Here is a 19,850-nt window from a genome sequence, read left to right on the forward strand (position 1 = left end):
CATTTCAGGCAAATGGCTGTCCAGTCTCTTCTTAAAAACCTCCAGTGTTGGAGCATTCACCACCTCTGGAGGCAGGTTGTTCCACTGGTTAATTGTTCTAACTGCCAGGAAGTTTCTTCTTAGTTCTAGGTTGCTTCTCTCCTTGACTAGTTTCCATCCGTTGCTTCTTGTCCTGCTTTCAGGTGCTTTGGAGAATAGCTTGACTCCCTCTTCTTTGTGGCAGCCCCTGAGATATTGGAACACTGCTATCATGTCACCCCTCACTCTTCTCTTCGTTAAACTACACATACCCAATTCCAGCAACTGTTCCCTATATGTTTTAGCCTCCAGCCCCCTAATCATCTTTGTTGCTCTTCTCTGTACCCTTTCTAGAGTCTCGACATCTTTTTTACATCGTGGTGACCAAAACTGGATGCAGTATTCCAGGTGTGGCCTTACCAAAGCATTGTAAAGTGGTATTAGTACTTACGTTAGGTTGCTTAGAGATGATTCCTGGTTGCCACAGGTGATCACACCTGCATTTGTTTACATGCCTACATGAGGCATTCTTAAACAATTAAGTAGCTCCCAAAATATACTGCTAAATATATGCATCTCTTTATTTTTTTTATTTTATTTTTATTACATTTATATCCCGCCCTTCTCCGAAGACTCAGGGCGGCTTACAAGCTTATCAGTATTTCACTGAATTACAGAGGAATATGAAATAAAATTGAAAAGAAAGCAAGGAATGATAGAATGTTGATAAAATAATATCAAAGAAAAGTTATGTGAAAGAAAGATGAGGTATGTGGTTCAGAAATATTCAGCTCATGGTTAGAATATTATTTTCTCTCTTCTTAAAGTTCATGTCAAGGGGTTCATGGTAGTAGTTTTTAATAATGAATTTCTTAACCTTTGTAACTTCCTGTGCTCTCCAAGGCTTAATGCTGAATTTCCAGTACTGTAGTTTTCAAACATATTTAGGGTCTAGTGACTATTAGCTTAAAAGCTTTTGGCTTTTAAGAAAAAAGTACAGAAATGTTGTCAATTCCAAGTGGGGTTGTATTCTTTGGAAATTAAGGCCAAGTTGTGCATGTATGTGTGTACCACCCTCTCTTGTGCCGTGTTCATTTCTTTCAGTTTTCATGGAATAATTTTTTACTTTTATTTCCTTATATAGGAAACCAGACATCCCTGTCCCATTTCTCTACTTTGACATGGGTGCAGCAGTTTTGTGTGCCAGCTTTATGTCCTTTGGTGTGAAACGCCGATGGTTTGCTCTGGGGGCTGCTCTCCAGTTGGCTATCAGCACCTACGCAGCATATGTTGGAGGCTATGCACATTATGGAGACTGGCTGAAGGTGAAAAAATTATCTGCTCCATTTTTGGCATTCAAAGTCTGGTCATAGATCTGCTTTATCACAAAATTAACTTGGGCTCAAGTTGAATGGTTTGTCTATATTGGCATTTTTCCTTTAATTAGATTCTGATGTTTTATGTCTAGCACCTTTCAGTGTTAGCAAAAGAGGATCTTCAAAAATATACCTGTGTAGTTAAGTTGCTCTGTAAGTATGGTTGGTGGTTTCTAAATTCGATAGATACCTAGATAGCTAGATAGAGACAGACAGCATATATTTTATGCTGGAATAATTTTTCATTTTATAGAGGTGAAAACATCTCAAATTGGATTACCTCTCCCTATCAAAATCAGTGAAAAAAATGAACATATAACTTTTCCTCTGACAATATTTGGCGGCTTAAGGATCTCGCCCTATTGAGTCCAATATCTGGATGGGGAAGAACTATGATTCAGTTTAATCAATGATTAAAGGCCTGGAGATTAAAACATATAAAGAATGGCTGCAGGATTTGGGTTTGGCCAGTCTAGAGAAAGAAGGACTAGGAGGGAATGTGATAGCAGTATTCCAGTATTTGAGAGGTAGCCACAAGGAGGAGGGGCTCAATTTATTTTCCAAAGCACCAGAAGGCAAGACAAGAAACAATGGATGGAACTTAATCAAGGGGAGAAGCAACACGAGAACAATTAACCCAGGGGAACAGCTTGCCTTCAAACATTGTGGGTGCTTCATCATTGGAGGTTTTTAAGAAGAGACTGGACAGCCACTTGTCTGAAATGATATACGGGCTCTTGCTTGAGCAGGGGGCTTGACTAGAAGTCCTCCAAGGTCCCTTCCAGCTCTATTCTGATTCTACCAAGCCTATGGATATTAGAGATATTAGAGCAGGGGTTCCCAGTCTATGGGCCATGGCCCACTATTGGGCTGTGGCCTATTTGCAACCAGGCCGTGTGAGTGGTGGGTGCTCACAGCTTCACTTTACAGAAGTAAAGCTGTGCGCGCTTGCACCTCACACAAAACCATCACCCTCCCATGCCAGGCTGCCAAACTGGAAAGGTTGGGAAAAGTCCTAGGACTTTCCATGCATACTCTTACCGGATAGGAGGGCACTTTCCTGTTCCAAGAGTACGTGCAATCTGGAAATTTCCTGGATACGCACTTCTTGAAAAGTAGGCAGCAGCTGTGGCCCTGGGGGGGCTTTCCTCAGCTCCTCTCATACATCAGTTGTACACTTTCCTAGATTGGGAAGCCCTTCAGACAACAACCTCAAGGTTCAGCTACTACAGTGTGCTCTACATAAGGGTATCCTTGAAAACCATTTGATCTTCAGCTTGTCCAGAATAGAGCAGTTTTGGTGGTAAGGGGGGGGGAAGGGGGGCTTAATGTATTCATGTGACACTTCTGCTTCACCAGCTGCACAGGTTGCCAGTATTCTTCCTAGTGTGATTCAAGGTGCTGATTATTACCAACATACCTTGCCTGTAATAAGGGCCAGTGACATGAAAGACCTTGTCTTCAATAGATTCTGCCTGGCTGGTACATGCTAGCAGAGTTGGTGTGCTCTGCATCTCTTCATTAAACAATGTCAGTCAGAACTCAGTACAGATACCGTCTCTGATGCTGTGCTTGCTCTTTTGAATAAGACCCTGCCTGAAAACCACATGGCTATTATCCTGTTAGTGTTCTGTAAAACCTTGAAGACTTGGTTGTTCTCCTAGACTTGGGGTAGGCAAACTCGGCTCTTTTATGACTCATGGACTTCAACTCCCAGAATTCCTGAGCCAGCTATGCTGACTCAGGAATTCTGGGAAATGAAGTCCATGAGTCATAAAAGAGCCGAGGTTGCCTACCCCTGTGACCTAGACCTTGATGTGAGACAGATGGGGCCTCTTGGGCATGTTTGCTACTTCTATTTTCTGTTTGTTTTTGTTCCTAGATGCTATCTTCTTGTTTTAGTGGTTTTTTTATGTTGTTATTTGTGAACTGTCCAAGCAGTTGGAGTCTGGTTGTGCCCAAATTGAATTAATCAATAAATGTATATGATTGTTTGCTACCCTGAGGCTGTACAGAAACAGTACTGGCTGTTATTATATTGATCAGTTAAATATTGATTAATTGTTTTCAGCTTCATAATTATTTTTATTTGGTGTCTTCCATTATCAGATGTTGATCAAACATGAAGAACTTGATTTAACATGCAATATGCCTACATTATTCTTCTAACACTTTTTGTTAATTGTCATTTCCCTTTATATTCAAATCCTCCTGTATTTAAACCTGATAGCTATATTTTTGGTTGAGCACAATGAAGTATGGTTAATGGAAAATTATCCCTGTGCAGATGATACCACTCTAATGGCAGAAAGTGAAGAAGAACTAAAGAGCCTCTTGTTGCGGGTGAAGAAGGAGAGTGCAAAACTTGGGTTGAAACTTAACATTAAGAAAACCAAGATCATGGCATCTGGCCCTCTCAATTCCTGGCAAATAGATGGGGAAGAAATGGAAGTAGTGACAGATTTTATTTTCCTGGGCTCCAAGATCACTGCAGATGGGGACTGTAGCCAAGAAATTAAAAGACGTTTGCTCCTGGGGAGGAAAGCCATGGCAAATCTAGACAGCACACTAAAAAGCAGAGACATCACCCTGTCAACAAAAGTGCGTATAGTCAAGGCTATGGTCTTCCCAGTTGCAATGTATGGCAGTGAAAGTTGGACCATAAGAAAGGCTGAGCGCCAAAAAATTGAGGCCTTTGAACTATGGTGCTGGAGAAGACTCCTGCGAGTCCCTTGGACTGCAAGGCGATCAAACCGGTCAGTCCTAGAGGAGATCAATCCTGACTGCTCTTTAGAAGGCCAGATCCTGAAGCTAAAACTCAAATACTTTGGCCACCTAATGAGAAGGAAGGACTCACTGGAGAAGAGCCTAATGCTGGGAAAGATCGAGGGCAATAGAAGAAGGGGACGACAGAGAATGAGGTGGCTGGATGGAGTCACTGAAGCAGTAGGCGTGAGCTTAAATGGTCTCCAGAAGATGGTAGAGGACAGGAAGGCCTGGAGGAATGTTGTCCATAGGGTCGCGATGGGTCGGACACGACTTCGCAGCTAACAACAACATCCCTGTGCTGTGAAAAGAAGGGATGACAAATATATAAACTACAATTTGGGTGCCCAAATTTAGTAGCCACTTTTCATCTACCAAAGAAAATTATCAGTACAAAATCAGATAAAGTTATGTCTTCAGAAATATATATATAGAGAGAGAGAATGTTGAGGTCAACATCAAAAATGTATAGTATTGGGGGGTATTAATAAAAAAACAGGCATTCCTGTTTTTATTAATTGGCGCATTTTGTTTACTTTGCATGACACAGGTGAGAATGTATTCACGAACAATAGCCATAATAGGTGGACTTCTGATCTTGGCAAGTGGTGCTGGTGAGATCTACCGCCAGAAACCACGGAACAGATCATTGCAATCTACGGGGCAAGTTTTCATTGGCATCTACCTCATCTGTGTGGTATGTACATGAAAAAGATCTGAATCGTCCTTCTCTTTCTGTTCCATCCTCTCACGGGATTAAAAAATAATAATGAGACAGATAGTGGACATATACCACGCACCATAAGTCAGGCATCAAATCAGAAATCAGCAGTCCTTGCAGATGGTGAACAGTCTCACAAGTACTCGTGTAAATGTATACAGACATACAGAGAAGAGCTTCTGTATTCCAGTAGAAGAGAACATTTGTAGCTCAGGGTTCAATTGTGGAGGTTTTGGAGTTCTCTGAGGTTATTTGTTTGCAGATATTTCATTTCCCAGTTAAGTAATATCATCAGTGCAAGTAACAAAACATCTGCTAAGCAACAACTAAACTCAGAGAGCATTAAGAACTCCACAAACTTCATACAGAACCACAGAGCAGGGAGAATTATTTGTATATGGGTAGTCCTTGTTTAATGTCCCTTACTGAGATAATTTCCATCACTAAGCGAAATAATCACTAAGTGAAACGTGACTGCATGGCTTAGCAATGGCAATTCTGATAGTCCCAGTTGCGGTTGTTAGATGGCAGCTGCACTGCTGTTAGCAAGGATCTCATGCTTCTCCTGCCCTCCACAAATTGCCGGCTTTGTCCCGCTGCTTCCTCCCCAGCTGGGTCTGGCAAACTGCAGATGAGGCTCTGCCATCCTGTCACACTTGTCTTGCTTCAACCCAACTATTTTACACACACACACACACTTCAGTTATCTTCCTTTTTGGCTGCCTTGCCTTCTGTCATCATCTACTGCTGCCTCCCCAGCTGATCTTTGCTATGGAGGCCTCACAAAACTGTTGTATAGGACTAATAGTGGGAGGAACAGCAAAGGTCATCTGGGGATGGGTATGTGTGGAGTGCAGGGTGCAAAGCGTTGTGAAGGCCAGCAGGTGCCTTGTCTGGTTATCAGGTCAGCAGTGGGAGAAAGCGGTGGTGGTGGAGGAGTGCAGGGTGGCAAAATGGAGGACAGCCAAAAGGACAGAGAATAAGGAGATAGATGAGTAAGAGGTATTAGATTTCTATTGGAAACTTTCGGATGGGAAGCTAGAAATCTCCTATTTTTTGAGATCCTACATTTTAAGATGAAAATAAATAAGCTTCTAGAATAAAGGACTAAATAATTAATTTCCAAAATTATAAATAAAGAATAAATAATTTCCAAAATTGTTTCTGTAGTTTCTGTCCAAAATTGTCTTCAGTTGAAATTGAGCAGGATCCTTTATTCCAAGACTTATGAATATATATCTTGAAATATGTAGTCAACCAACTATAGGAAAAAACGCCCCCCCCCCCCAAAAAAAAGTGGAACAGGTCTGACCCTGAAAAAACAGTCTGATGCAAACAATAAACATTCATGTCCCACTTGGAGCTTAATAAATCCAGTGTGGGTTTCCTAGTAGTCCAACATAGCAGTGATTGAAGATAGAGAAATTACATAGAAGTTTACATCTGTCTCCCAATTGGTATACCTTACAGAAGTGTTAGGTTAAAGTTTGCTGTAAACCAACATTCCAATTTATTCTTTTCAGGCCTACTCTCTTCAGCACAGCAAAGAAGACCGCCTGGCCTATCTTGGTGGTATCCTGGGTGGGGAGATCCTCTTACAGCTTCTCTTCGTTCTCTACGGTGTCCTTGCTCTCTCCTTTCTGTCTGGTTATTACATCACCACAGCTGCTCAGATCCTGTCGGTAATTCTCCCTCTGGTCATCCTCTTCATTGATGGCAATCTTGGCTACTGGCACGATTCTCGCAGAGTTGAATTCTGGAATCAAATGAAGTTGATTGGCCAGAACGTTGGAGTTTTTGGGGCCTCCATCATTTTGGCCACGGATGGCTGAGCATCATCCAAGGGACTTGAGGAACTTTGCTTGATTCCAGGCCAGGTAGAGGAGAAGACCTCCAGAGAAGGGACTGGCATGATTTTAATTAATTGCTTATTTATTTTTGGTTTTATTGCATTGTTGAAACTCTGCTCCTTTCCTCCGGCAGCTGAATGAATTTACATTCTTTCTTTATAATGCGGGGTCATTTCTGTTTTTTTTTAATTTTATTTTTGTCAAGGACAGTTCAGCAGCTGTCCTATTTCTTGAACGACAGAAAGTGAAAGATTTAGGTCTTTAATTACATCTGTGAAGGTTCAGGGTTTTAGTGTCCCTTAGTAGAATTGATTTATATTTTTCCCCAAAGTTTCAGAAATTTCAAGAAAATTTGAACAAAATTTTCACTTGGTGTCCTGCTGGGCTGAAAAACACTCCTGGGTTGAGTAGACAGAGAAAGAGATAGTTTGACTCATTTTACTTTGGATTGAAGAGTATGACTATGATGGTAGCGGTTGTCACAGAATGTGCAATTTTTTTATATCCAGTGAGGCTTGTGGCCATTGATAATTCTCAAAGAGGTTAACATAAATGGTAAAATATATTTGCGTTGGTTGACTTTTACTCTACCTGTATGAACACATTTGTAAAACTGTATCATACCCTTCCAGACAGTCCAAACAATGACCGATTAGGTAAAATATTTTATTCATAATGGGTTTAGGAGTAAATAGAACCTCACCCCACCCCCAGTATTTACACATTTAGTGTATCAGCCAGGATGCTAAAGAGGCTAAGACCTCTTACTGCTGAAACTGGATGGTAAAAGGAAAGTCTGATTTTGTAATTAAGTTCCTATAAAACATGTCATTTAGATTGGATTCCATCAAGCTGCAAGTGGAGAAAAAGAAATTTGGATATAATTTTCCTTGATTTAGATGCCTCAAATTTTGTGGTGCTGGAACTAATCAGGATGGACAATATTTGAAATGGTAGACTGTCTCATGATTTTTTAAATTATACCCCTGTCTTATGACAGAAAATGATGGAGCGAATGTGCAGTCTGTGATTTTATGCTTTTTTAAGGAAGAGAGCAGGAATGGGAGGCCCTTAACTCCTCTCTCACCTTCCCTAAATTTTGGAAACCCCACTTTTTAGGCTAATTTTAGCTCATTTTTAAGTACTTTCCTTTGGAGGAAGATTAAGAGTGGAGAAGTGAGAGGAAAAACACTCCTGTACCTGTCCTTTCAAACCTCCGTAAATGCTCCCAAATGGCCATTTTTTGCACCATTTTTGGAGATTTTAAATGTGGGAGGAAATGGGAGCAGTTTGTCTCCCAGAGGTATCAAAATTTGGAATATGTTAAAAACCTGGAATATGCCAAAATCCAGGAAAAAAATGGCCTGTGAGATAGCAGTTTGCGACCATTATGGGAGATGAGACTTAAGGAGGCAGGTGGGAGTGAGAGGCCTGTGAATCCACCACTTCTACCAAGGGCAGATGAAAGACATAGAGCCTCAGATCACTGGCCCAGATTTATATCTGTGAGCAGTTAAGCTGTGGAAAAATGAGATAAAAATGACTGACATTGGGTGGAATCGGAGTTTGGGAATAACATAATTTGGATGAAACAAGATTATGCTTGATACTGAGGACTGCAGGAATAGAAGAAGAGGTTTTCTCAAACGTTGAAACTCTTCAAAATGTTAACCTCTAGAAGAGGATGCTGCCCAACAAAAATATTGATTTCCCCCCTCATTGGTAGATTATGTTACTAGAGGACCAGAATCTGCAGAGTCAGTGAAAGCAGTAGGTTGCCATAATACACGCTTAGCCACCTCCATTCTTGCCCCAGTTCTGAATCTCTTTCAGTTGACCACATGTGATCTAGACACAGTAAAATCCATTACTCATAATAATATTTATGCAGCTTTTCCTATCTGTATAATTATATTCTTCAGGCCAGAATATACTCAGACTGCTTCTTTCCAGAGCACATTTTTGACAGTAACCTTGTCTGAAATCTTAATTTGCATTTGGAAAAATCCAGTGTACATCCTGAGGTGTAAGGATGGAATATTTTTATTCAGAGGATCTCAAGGAACTTACTCAGGAATCATTGGTTTAGAATCCAGCACCATAATGGGTTTTTATATGTATTCATTCTCAAAGGAGAGATGCAGGAATTTGGAAAATGCTGCCATTCTGGAATCAGCCTACTTCAGCTGTTTTAGCCATACACTATGTTGCCTTTTCCTCCTCATTGGCAGGTAACATTGATTTGCTGCATTTACAGGGTTTCCTAATCCGTATTCTGCATTTGGAAGTTTAAAAGATAATAAACACACTTTTCTATTAATGTATCTCCTTTTTATTCCCAGTGGCTGTTTTGTTTCCTTTCTTAACAGTTTGCTGAACCCCAGTAGCTCAGTTGTTAGCAATGCACCAACAATTGTATGAAGTACAATTCTTCTAGACAACTTGAGCAAGAAAGATAAGAGAGACAACAATTTGTGTTCCCAAATTCCAAGATCATTTATATATTTACAGATCCTTTATTATACAGGTAGTCCTTGAAATAATAATAATAATAACAACAACAACAACTTTGCAAATCACATCAAGAAACTGCAGCTTCCTGCAATAACTCCAGCAATGCTACAAAAAACTGCGCTACTTGGAACATCTTACATTTTAAGGAGGTACCTGGTTGATACCTAGGATGCTGGCAGCAACCCGTGTCAACCATCAGCGCCAGTCAATGTGAATGTTCAGTTGACTGAGGTTCATGTTTAATGAATAATAATAAAGTTGGAAGGGACCTTAGAAGTCTTCTAGTCCAACCTCCTACTCAGGAGGAAATGATAATTTGCTTAGTAACTATTCAAAGTTTTGACGGACCCACCAAAAGATACCTGTGACTCAGTTCCAATGTCTGCCTCCAACCTTCCCCCATGGTCATATTTTGGCCATTAGACAACTGGCCCATATTTACGGCCATTTACAATGTCCTATGGTCGTTTGACCACAGTTTATAACATTTTGTTGAAAAATTTCCAGTTTTTGGCAAAAACAGCCTACAGTGAACAATTGGTTCGTTTACCGACCATGGAATTCACTTAATGACCTTGGTGTTCATTTTACGACTGTAGCAAGTGTCATAAAATCAGGCCTGAACACATGACCCACAACCATCATGATTTATAACTGTAATGGGCAGTTTCCAATACAGTTATAAGTGAAGAACTACCTGTAATTGTAGGATCCTTGGTTCTCTCTGATCTTTATTGTTTTCTTGCAGATATTTCATTACCAAACTAGGTAAAATCATTATTGATTGTGAGGTAGAAATATTCTCTTCTATTAGTACTAGCTGTAATCTTCCCTAATGGACTACTAGGCAGCTGGTTGATGACATGAATTGTACTCCATTACATTGCAGTACTTTAGGTTGGGGAATGCTACTTTGTTACCACTATTATTTTATTTATTTATTTATTTTAATTCCATTTATATCCCGCCCTTCTCCGAAGACTCAGGGCGGCTTACAAGCTTATATGCTGTAAGGTGGGAAATATCTTTAATAATTAAATGTTCCATATTTCTGTGCTTACAAAACTTACTGCAATGGCACTCTCAGCATAGAGTTCAGCTCAAGAAAATAACATTGGATATTTCAGTAGTGAAAAGCTAGAAAAAGCACGGAAGTGGGTAACCGAAATGATCGGGGTTTGAACATCTTCCTTTCAGTTCCTTTGGAATTTTTTAGCTTAGAAAAATGGTGATGTGAGAATAGATGGGATTGAAGTTTAATCACTCTCTAATTATTCAATCATTTCCTCACTACTTCATCAATTGTTGGAATTTGCCCCACCCTCCCTCTTAAGATACTAGGCCAAGAGGTAATCCAATAAGGTTGGAAGAAATTTTAAATAGACAATAATTTCTTCAAATAGTGCATAATTAATCGCTGGAATTCATTACCCTGAATGTAGTAATGGACACTAATTTGAATGGCTTTAAAAGGGCTTGGATGAATTCATGGAGTACACTCCCATCACAGGTGTGCCTTGAATTTTGAGGATTTTTTGAATTTTTTTATGTTTTATATTATGAACTATCCAAATCAGTCGGAGTAGGATAGTTTCTAAATTAAATGAATGAATAAAAATAAATATCCCTATTACTTTGAGATTGGGATCCACACATTTTTAATTTCTGTCATGATGGACATAATGAGAATATAGCTATACTTTGGCATTCACAAGGCACTTGTGTGGTCTAAAAATAAGGAGGAATTTCTCCTTTAAGAATTCTTCAGAAAAGAATTGTGAAGGAAACTGTTAGCATTGTAAATGTCTTCACATAAATTATTACACAGCCACAACTGGAATACTGTATATAGTTTTGGTTTCTGCACCACAAAAAGTACAAAATAAAAAAAACATGCTCAAGAGGCAGTAACAACTTCCTTATGATGGAAAGTTTGGGATGTTTTACCTCAGGAAAATGGACACAAGGGGACATAACAACAATTGCAACATATTAAATTTGTATACTGCCCAATCTTCAGTGATCAAACAAATTATAATAAAATCAAAACAAAAAGGATAAAAGGTGGCAAGCATGGTGAGCAGGAGGTCTCACTCCCCCCATCCCCCCCATCAAAGGCCTGGATGAAGAGTCAAATCTTAATGGCTCTTCTAAATAATGGCAGAATAGGGGCCAGCTGGATCTCGAGAAATCTCATTCCAGAGGGTAGGTGCTGCCATAGAGAAGGCATCCTCTGAGATCCTAAAAGATGACATTGTTTATCAAAGGAACTGGAACACACCATTATCAAATTGGCTGGGCAGATACCGGCAGTCCCTCAAATAACAAGACCCTTACACCCTGAATTGCACCAAGAAAACCAGCAACCAGTGCAGCAGTCAGGCCACAAGGTGCTCAGGTCATGTGTGACTGATAGAGAGCTTTGCATAGTGTAGAAAAAAGTGGGTGCTAGAACGTGAGTTATATAATCTAAATTGTGAGAGACAAAACACATAGTTATAAAATCCATAGGGAAATATTGGAATTTGCAAAAATAAAATAGAATGCAACCTTTACCCTCATAAATCTGTCTTGTGACTATTATACTTGTACAGTATTGTACAGTTTTCGAAAAACAAGATTATTTTGCTTGGCTTCTGCCCATGGGCTTCTCAAGGCCACAAAAATTGCTGGACTTGATAGATTTTTTCTCTCTCTACTCCTGTAATACATATCTTGTTTCCTATGAGTCACCTTAGTTTTGTACCTCTGCCTGTCCAGTCTCTTCTTGAAAGCCTCCAGGGATGAGGCACCAACTTCTGAAGGCAAGCTCTTCTACTGATTGTTCTCACTGTCAGAAAATTTCTCCTTATTTCTAGGTTTAATCTCTCCTTGATCAGTTTCCATCCACTGTTTCTTGTCTGACCTTTGGGTATTTTTGAAAATAGATTATCCCCATTCTCTCTATGACAGCCCCTCAAATATTGGAACACTGGTTTTATGTCATCCCTGGTCCTTCTCTAGACTAGCCATGCTCAGTTCTTGCAACTTGGAAAGGTTGCAGAATTCGTTTTTTCTGATGAAGAATTTAGGTTATTTTAAATAAGTATCTTACTTTAGAATAAGTATGGCCTTGCTTGTAGCACCCCCCTTCCTATTTCAAATATCTGTTAGCAGAAAACTCAGTGAAATGAGGCATCATCAGAATATTTCCATGCCTCCCAATTTAAAGCAATATACAAAAATAATCCAACCTGGGTGATCTTTACTTTCTTTATGTGATGACTTAAGATATACATTAGATTACAAATTGTTTTTAAACGCTGAGCTTCAACTAAATCAATATGCTCTTGGTGGCTTTATGTTGATAGCAACTTTGAATCTCATGCAATGTCAGAAAATAACCACTAGATGTCCTTCTTACCTAATTATACATGGATTTTTCCTTCTTCCTCTCTCAGCCTTTAGATTCCATTTAGTTTTTAGTTTTCTTGGCAGAGCTACAGAATCGGTTTGCCACTGGCTGAGGAATTCTGGGAGTTGGAAGTCCACAAGTCATAAAAGTGCCAAGTTTGAAGACCCCTGCTGTAGAGTAAGGAACCAAGCAAACAAAAAGAGAAAACCTTTCTGTGACTTCATCTTAAAATGTTAGCTGTGCAACAAAATGGAGAATGCTTTGCAAGCTTAGGTGTACATCTGACTACTTGTAGAACCCCAGCTAGGACTTAAGGTTAGACTGTAGACTGAGTCTTTATGTAGTTTTTGTGTGTTGATCATAACTTTGAAGCATTTTTAAGTGGAGTGTTATTTCTCAGGACTACCTGTATGACTGTGGACTCATGGCTACTCATGGCCAGGAGTCCCTTTGTATAGTTCAGTTTAGTATTCCAGTTGTGGCTATTCCTTGAGCAGGAAAATCTGGCTACTTTGCTTTTATCATCATCTGGTGGAACGTCTGCCCTATTTTCTGTGTGGGGCTGCCTTTAAAGTCTACTTGGTATCAGATGATCCAAAATTCAGCAATCCTGATGCTGATAACTGATACTTATGACCGTAGACTGCTTACTACTGTAATAGGTTTGTAAGTGCAGTTCAACATACTAATTTTGACTTAAAGAATTATTATTTCTTGGCATTAAGATAACCTGCAGGATGAACCTCCAACCAGAATCAATCCATCTGTGGAGTTTCTCTCTGGAAAAACTGCTGGCGAAGGCCTAAGTTTGAGGCCTAAGGGAGCCTGAAGCCGTATGCAATTTTTCCATCACCATGCCAATTCTCTGGAACAGCTCTGCCCTGCCTCTGACCAGCAGTTTCAGTGATGGCCTTTTAGAAATAAGTAAAAGCAGGATTGTTCTGGAGGAGTTTTGGAGAATGCCGAATCATTATTGATCAATTTCTTTTTGTTACATAATTTTATTATTTGCTTTCTTTAGCTTTTTGTTATATTTATTAGATTTTTCCATTATATTGTTGGAAAGTAAGTTTATTTACTTTGGATGTTCTGCCACAATTTATTATAACAGGGATCCCCAACCCCGTTACTGGGTCTTGAGTCCTTTGGAACTGGGCCACGGAAGTGGCAGGCAAGCTCTTGCATGTGTGCGGATCGACACTTGCATGAGCAGTAGGCGCTTGCACTCCATTTGCGTGAATTGTGGGCACACATGCCAGCTGCTTGCACAAATTTAATCTAATATTTAATATTAAATATTAAAACTAATATTAAAATTAAAACATGCCTAATTATCAGAGATCTGTGAAGTAGAGTTAGTATAAATATGAGCAAAGGAACTTTTATGTCAAGAACTATTAATTGAACTGAGTTTTTGTTGTATACGTAAATCAACATCACACTGCATCACACATTAGCCTACTTCATATCAAACTAAAAAGAAATAAAATTTGGCTCCACTTTTCTATGCAGACCTCAATTTATTCTAAATTTGAGCCAAACAGAAGTCTCAGTTCAATGCGTCCTAGCGTTTCTAGCTAGGACAAGAGACAAAGCATTTCACTGAGATTTGAAATGCATATCATACTTTTTGAAGCACTAATAAACAGGCACCTTCCGCTCACTGATTTTGCTTTTAAGAACATCATCAATCCCAGGTTTAACAATAACAGGACAGCATGGACACTGCTAATCAATCAGCTGAGAGACATAATATTATAAACTCCTTGAAGCAGTTGCTGCATCCTTTCTCTACATATTGGAAATGGAAGATGACACTTGTTGTCTAGAGGCACATTGTTTTTATCTTGTTGGGAATATTAATTGCTTCTGCAAATAAAATCTATTTGCTTATTTTCAAGTGAATTTCTTTTCTTCCTCAAGAGGTAGCTTTGAATTTGGGAAAACAACATTCATTCTTTTTCTCCTCTTCCTTCACTATCTGCTTTCCAGCAAATTGTCTTTGCTAACTCTTGTGCTATTGCCAACCTCTCTTCTAGGACTAGAGCAGCAGATTTCTTTATAATTTATAATATAATTATATATAGTATAATTATAATTTATAATATAATTTATATTGGGTGTAAGTTCCCAAAGTTCCTAGCCAGTATGTCCCCATGGTTTTAAGAAATGAAAAAAAAAACCTCAGAAAACAATTGCTTAGAGAAAGCTGAGCCGAAAGAGAAAAGGTGGTTACACTTTTGTTTTTTGAGCATTTCTCAGTCCTGGGAACTCAGATGGACTGCAATTCCTAGAATTCCCAATATAGAAAGTAGCTTGGGAGCTGGAGTCCACTCATCTGAAACTTGCCCACATTGAGAAATGCTGAGTTACATGAAAGACTCCAGGTGTGATGAGCCATTGTGGTGCAGTGGTTAGAATGCAGTACTACAGGCTAACTCTGCTCACCTCAGGAGTTCGATTCTCATTGGCTCAAGATTGACTCAGACTTCCATCCTTCCAAGGTTGGTAAAATGAGGACCAGACGGTTAGGAGCAATATGCTGATTCTGTAAACCTCTTAGAGATGACTATAAAGCACTTAGACTTACATAAAGCTTCAGTGTTTTACAGCCCTAAAGTGGTTTACATGAACCTTAAACATAGACTCTCAGTCTCAAATCAATTCTACACTGATAATCTATGTTTAAGGCTTACGTAATTTCCTACAATAGTTACAGCTGGATATTCAAATGACCAGGCTTAGTTCTGTTCGCTTACTTTGAATTTGGAACAGTGGCTTAGGTAAACCCTGGAACAGACAGGGCTTAAGTCCCACTAATTCCTATAAGAGTGATGAGTGATGGTTCTGGGAGTGGCCCTAGCAACTTGGAAAGAGGTGATTGTATGAGTGGTTCTTGGTGCTGCCTGAGCTTGGTTGTTTTCTTGCAGATGGTTCTTGCATCACTGACTAGCACTGATGATGGTACCTAGTTTGGATAATAAAATGTCTGCAAGAAAGCAACCAATCTCAGGGCACCAAGGATGCCTCATTTCAACCCTGAGCTACAAATATTCTCCTTTATGGGTGATGGTATATCCCCTGTTGAAAGGGCCTCCCTGATTACATCCATAATTGATCAATCTCCAATCTATCTGTTTGGGAAAAGGCTGTGGAGAAAATTGTGGGGCTACAACTGCAGAGTGTCCTAGATGAAATGAAATATTTAGATCCAATCAATCCATCCTTTATTACAGTCAGCAACAGACAGAAATTAAAACTTACAAAATGGACCAAGATAAGAATAAACATTACCTAAATAATTATGAATACAGCAGGTCTTACAAATAATAAAATTTGGCCACCTGCAAAGTAGCTGAGTCATATTCATCAGGTAAAAACTATATAAAATGAATCTGAATGATTCAGTGTAATTACTGTAATAAGGGGAATATAACACTTAACCATGCATTTTTGTAAAATGGGCAGTACAACAATATATAAATATATAAATTATATTCCCAACATTAGAATTATGTTGATGATATTCAGACAAATCTCCATTCCAAGTTGCACTGTAGTATAGTGTTTTTCAAACTCAGCAACTTTAAGATGGGTAGACTTCAACTCCTAGAATTTCTAATATAGCATGTTGGCTAGGGAATTCTGGGAACTCCATCAACCTTGACCTTGTACCTGGAGGATATATGGATGGGGACAAACAAAGTGAAAGTGCATCCCAACAAGATAGAAGTGCTGTTTGTCCAGAAAATATCTGGTTCTTCATCTATTTCCGTCATGTCTTTAGATGAAATAAGATCATTCTTGACGGAGCAGGTCCATGTCTTGTCATAGCTATTGCTAGATAAGTAGGTGACTGGGACAATGAAGGTCTTTTTCTGAGTTTAGATGGTATGCCAGTTGTGGAGAGAGGTCCTTCCATTCCTATTGCACAATTTTGTCATCTCTGGAATGAATTACTACAATGTGTTAAAGAAGGGTCTACCTCTGAAGACAGCTTGGGAACAGTAACTGCTACAAAATGCTTCTACGTGCCTTTTAGAGGATGAGAACATATCTTCAGTTTTTCAGTACAGGTAATCCTAAACTTATAGTGGCCATTTAGAGTTACAATAGCACTAAAAAGTTACTTATGACCACCCATAGTCATATGATCAAAATTCAGACACTTGGCAACTGGTTCATATTTATGATGGTTGAAGTGTCCTGGGATAAACCTGACAAGCAAGGTCAATGGGGAAAGCCAAATTCACTCAACAACCATGACAGGAAAGTTCATAAAATGGAGCAAAATTCACTTCTAGCTTAGCAGCAAAATTTTGGGGCTCAGTTGTGGTCATGCATCAAGGACTGCCTGTTTTGTAAAAGTCTTATACATCTATTGCAGAATTAGCCAAGCTTTTTATAGCACTTAAAAATTATTTGGGCAAGTAAGGATAGTTGATACAGATAGATTACGGATGAAATAAGTATTTTCAACAGTTTTTGTTTATACCATGGTGGTTAAGCAGAGAGAGGGGGATCCATTTTGTCTTCTAATTGCTTTAGCTATCCGTTTCACCCCTTTGAGGCTAAAAATAGCAAAAAAAAAATCATGAAAAATTGATCACTTGGTAAGATATTTGGTAAAATGTTTTTGGAACAGAGGTCTATATCTACTATCGGATCTGAGATTATCCGCCTTGCTATTTTAGAAGGTCAAAAATCAGAAGTCAGTTGTTCCCACTATCATATTGGTTTGTTGTGAATTTGTTTGGCTGAAATGTATTTATTACAGAAATACTGTCTCAAGTTAGATTTAGCATCAATAAAAAAAAGAACCAAGACATGCTGTAATTCAAGAGATAATATCACAGTTTGTGTCTACACTGAGTATCTTTGGCTCAATTAATTTACTTTTACTGGCTTGCACCCCTAGCTTTGCTAGGCAATTGGCTTCAGTCTTCATTCCTATGGCCCCCAATCTGATGTCATCTGCTGTTCTTGGAAGCCAAAATGGATGAATAGTTGCACCTGCTTAGAGCATTGCTATTCTATCCATCAAGGTCTCTCAACAGGAAGGAGCTCTCCAGCAAGCTCTTCCAATTGGGATCCAGTTCTAAACCACTAAGCCTTAGTGGTAATATCTATTATTTATTTCAGAGACAAGGCTGGAGGAGGTATTTACAAAATCTGCTTTTTAATAAAGCCTATGTTCCAATTTGTCCTCCATAATGTTGGCAATTAGTCATTGGTAGAAGAATAATTATGAAGTGAATCCAATCAAAGAGCAATGAATATGATATGTTCAGTTCTCCCCCATCATCACCAAACAGCTGGCTCTTGGACATAAATGGAAATTTAACATCACCTGTGACAATTGAGAACTAATTATTGCGGGCCCAGGAACATAGTAAGGGACTTATTTTCATCTTTCTCCCTAGGAGGATCTCACCTTCACTGGCCTGTATCATACCACCTGTCAAACCATTATGGCACATTCATTAAACATAATAGATGTTTTTATTGAAGGCTCAATTATTTCTTCATTATGATGGATCCAGGTGCCTCTACAACTCACAGGCCTAGAAGCCTAGAAATGTAGCACATGATGGGAAATTAAATTGTCGTAGCAGCTGTGGGTTCAAGGCAGAGTTGAGGACATTAAGCAGGAAAATCAGGTTTTGATTTTGGTTCTATTTAATCTATGGCATTGTAATGGGCGGATGCATTGCCGTATTTAATCCATATCTTAAGCCCATAATGATTTAATTTATTTTTAATTGCATTTAAATTGAACCAAATTTTATTTTTTTCTTACCTCCATTTATTTGTTTTGATTTCTCTTGGGTGGGAGGAAGGGGCTAATATCATTTTAGCCAAGTCACCTTGAGCCTGAATACAGTTGTATAATGATTAACTTGGAACGTGTAGTCCCTCAGATCCAGCCGGTACAGTCATGCTATTCCCTCAAGATGTTGGGATTACAACTCTCATAATCACTGACTATGTTGCAAGGTTTATGGAGCTTGAACCAAGATGATGTGGCATGTGCCATTTGATATCTGTGTTGTATCTGGTTTAAGTATCTTGGAGAACTTAAAAGCTGGTATGCTTTTTGTCAATACTGGCATTGTATAAATATGTCTTTTTGAATTTTCCTTTAAGGCCATAATTTGCTATGCTTTTTTTGTGGAACATAGGTGATCTATTTTTCAGAACATTAATATGCACATGTGTACAGTATTTATTGCATTTATATATATTTTTCCTCTAGAAACTGTGTGTGTGTGTGTGTGTGTGTGTGTGTGTGTGAGAGAGAGAGAGAGAGAGAGAGAGAGAGAAGAGAGAGAGAGAGAGAGAGAGAGATCTGGTGTCATTTTGTTCCCAAAGCCAGGGCTTTTCAACCTTTTCATCCATTGTACCACTTTTAGGATATGGCAATATCCGAGTACCACCAGTTACCTAGCAAAGTGTCAAATACTTGATGACCAAAAAAAGAGGAAAAAAGTAATGAAGTACAGGTAGTCCTTGACTTACAACAGTTTGCTTAGTGACTGTTCGAAGTTACAATGGCACTGAAAAAAGTGCCCCCCAAGCCACAGCCGAGCAAGACACTTGCCTGCAAGCCCGGTGGCGCTTTTCCTCCTGTCCGAGGTTTTCATTGTTGTGAGCATTTCTATTGAGGATTGGCTGTGGGGTTGGGGTGGGGTGTGTTTGATTTTTATTCCCCTGTCTGCTGGGTGGTTGCAGCAGGTTTTGGTCACTTCACATAACCCTGGGACACTGTGACCATCATAAATATGAACCAGTTGCCAAGCATCTGAATGTAAATCACAAGACCCTGGAGATGCTGCAACATTTCAGCTGATCGGCGCTTCTTCTGGGCTCAGCAGAAGCACCGGGATTAGCATGAGCTCCAGCTGGAGCCTGGTGCTGATCCTGGTGCTTCCGCTGAGCTCTGACGAAGCGCTGATCCTGGCACTTCTGCTGAGCCCTGACAGCCCTGCAGCTCCAGACATCTCTCGCTCAGGCTTGTGCGGTGCTGCCACCGATTCAGCTTATTCCCCTCCCCTGCTACCAATTTTCTAGGATGGCCGTGTACTACCTGCCAGGTGCCAATGTACCACAGGTGGTACCCGTACCACTGGTTGAAAAGTCTTGCCCAAAGCAGTAATCTTGTGAGGTTGGTTGGGTATTGAGAGAAAATGACTTGCTCTAAATCCCCTGGT

At 39.4% G+C, this 19,850-nt stretch overlaps 1 protein-coding gene across 1 annotated transcript; it reads left to right on the forward strand.

The window, feature by feature from the left end:
- Positions 1-983: 983 nt before the first annotated feature.
- Positions 984-9,173, forward strand: LOC308678493 (transmembrane protein 101). The gene is made up of 3 exons (XM_081345705.1): positions 984-1,343; positions 4,711-4,857; positions 6,405-9,173. Exons 1-3 carry the CDS (start codon positions 1,200-1,202, stop codon positions 6,711-6,713), a joined length of 600 nt encoding a protein of 199 aa, XP_081201831.1. The 5' UTR covers positions 984-1,199; the 3' UTR covers positions 6,714-9,173.
- The last annotated feature ends 10,677 nt before the right edge of the window (positions 9,174-19,850 follow it).

Source organism: Vipera berus, assembly GCF_964194415.1.
Source record: "Vipera berus genome assembly, chromosome: Z".
Taxonomy (NCBI): domain Eukaryota; kingdom Metazoa; phylum Chordata; class Lepidosauria; order Squamata; family Viperidae; genus Vipera; species Vipera berus.

Bases quoted from the DNA above. Each gene is read 5' to 3' on its own strand.
- LOC308678493 (XM_081345705.1), top strand. From the start codon at position 1,200: ATGGGTGCAGCAGTTTTGTGTGCCAGCTTTATGTCCTTTGGTGTGAAA. The intron at 1,344-4,710 runs GTGAAAAAATTA...TGCATGACACAG, and splicing joins ATTATGGAGACTGGCTGAAG to GTGAGAATGTATTCACGAAC. The intron at 4,858-6,404 runs GTATGTACATGA...TATTCTTTTCAG, and splicing joins GCATCTACCTCATCTGTGTG to GCCTACTCTCTTCAGCACAG.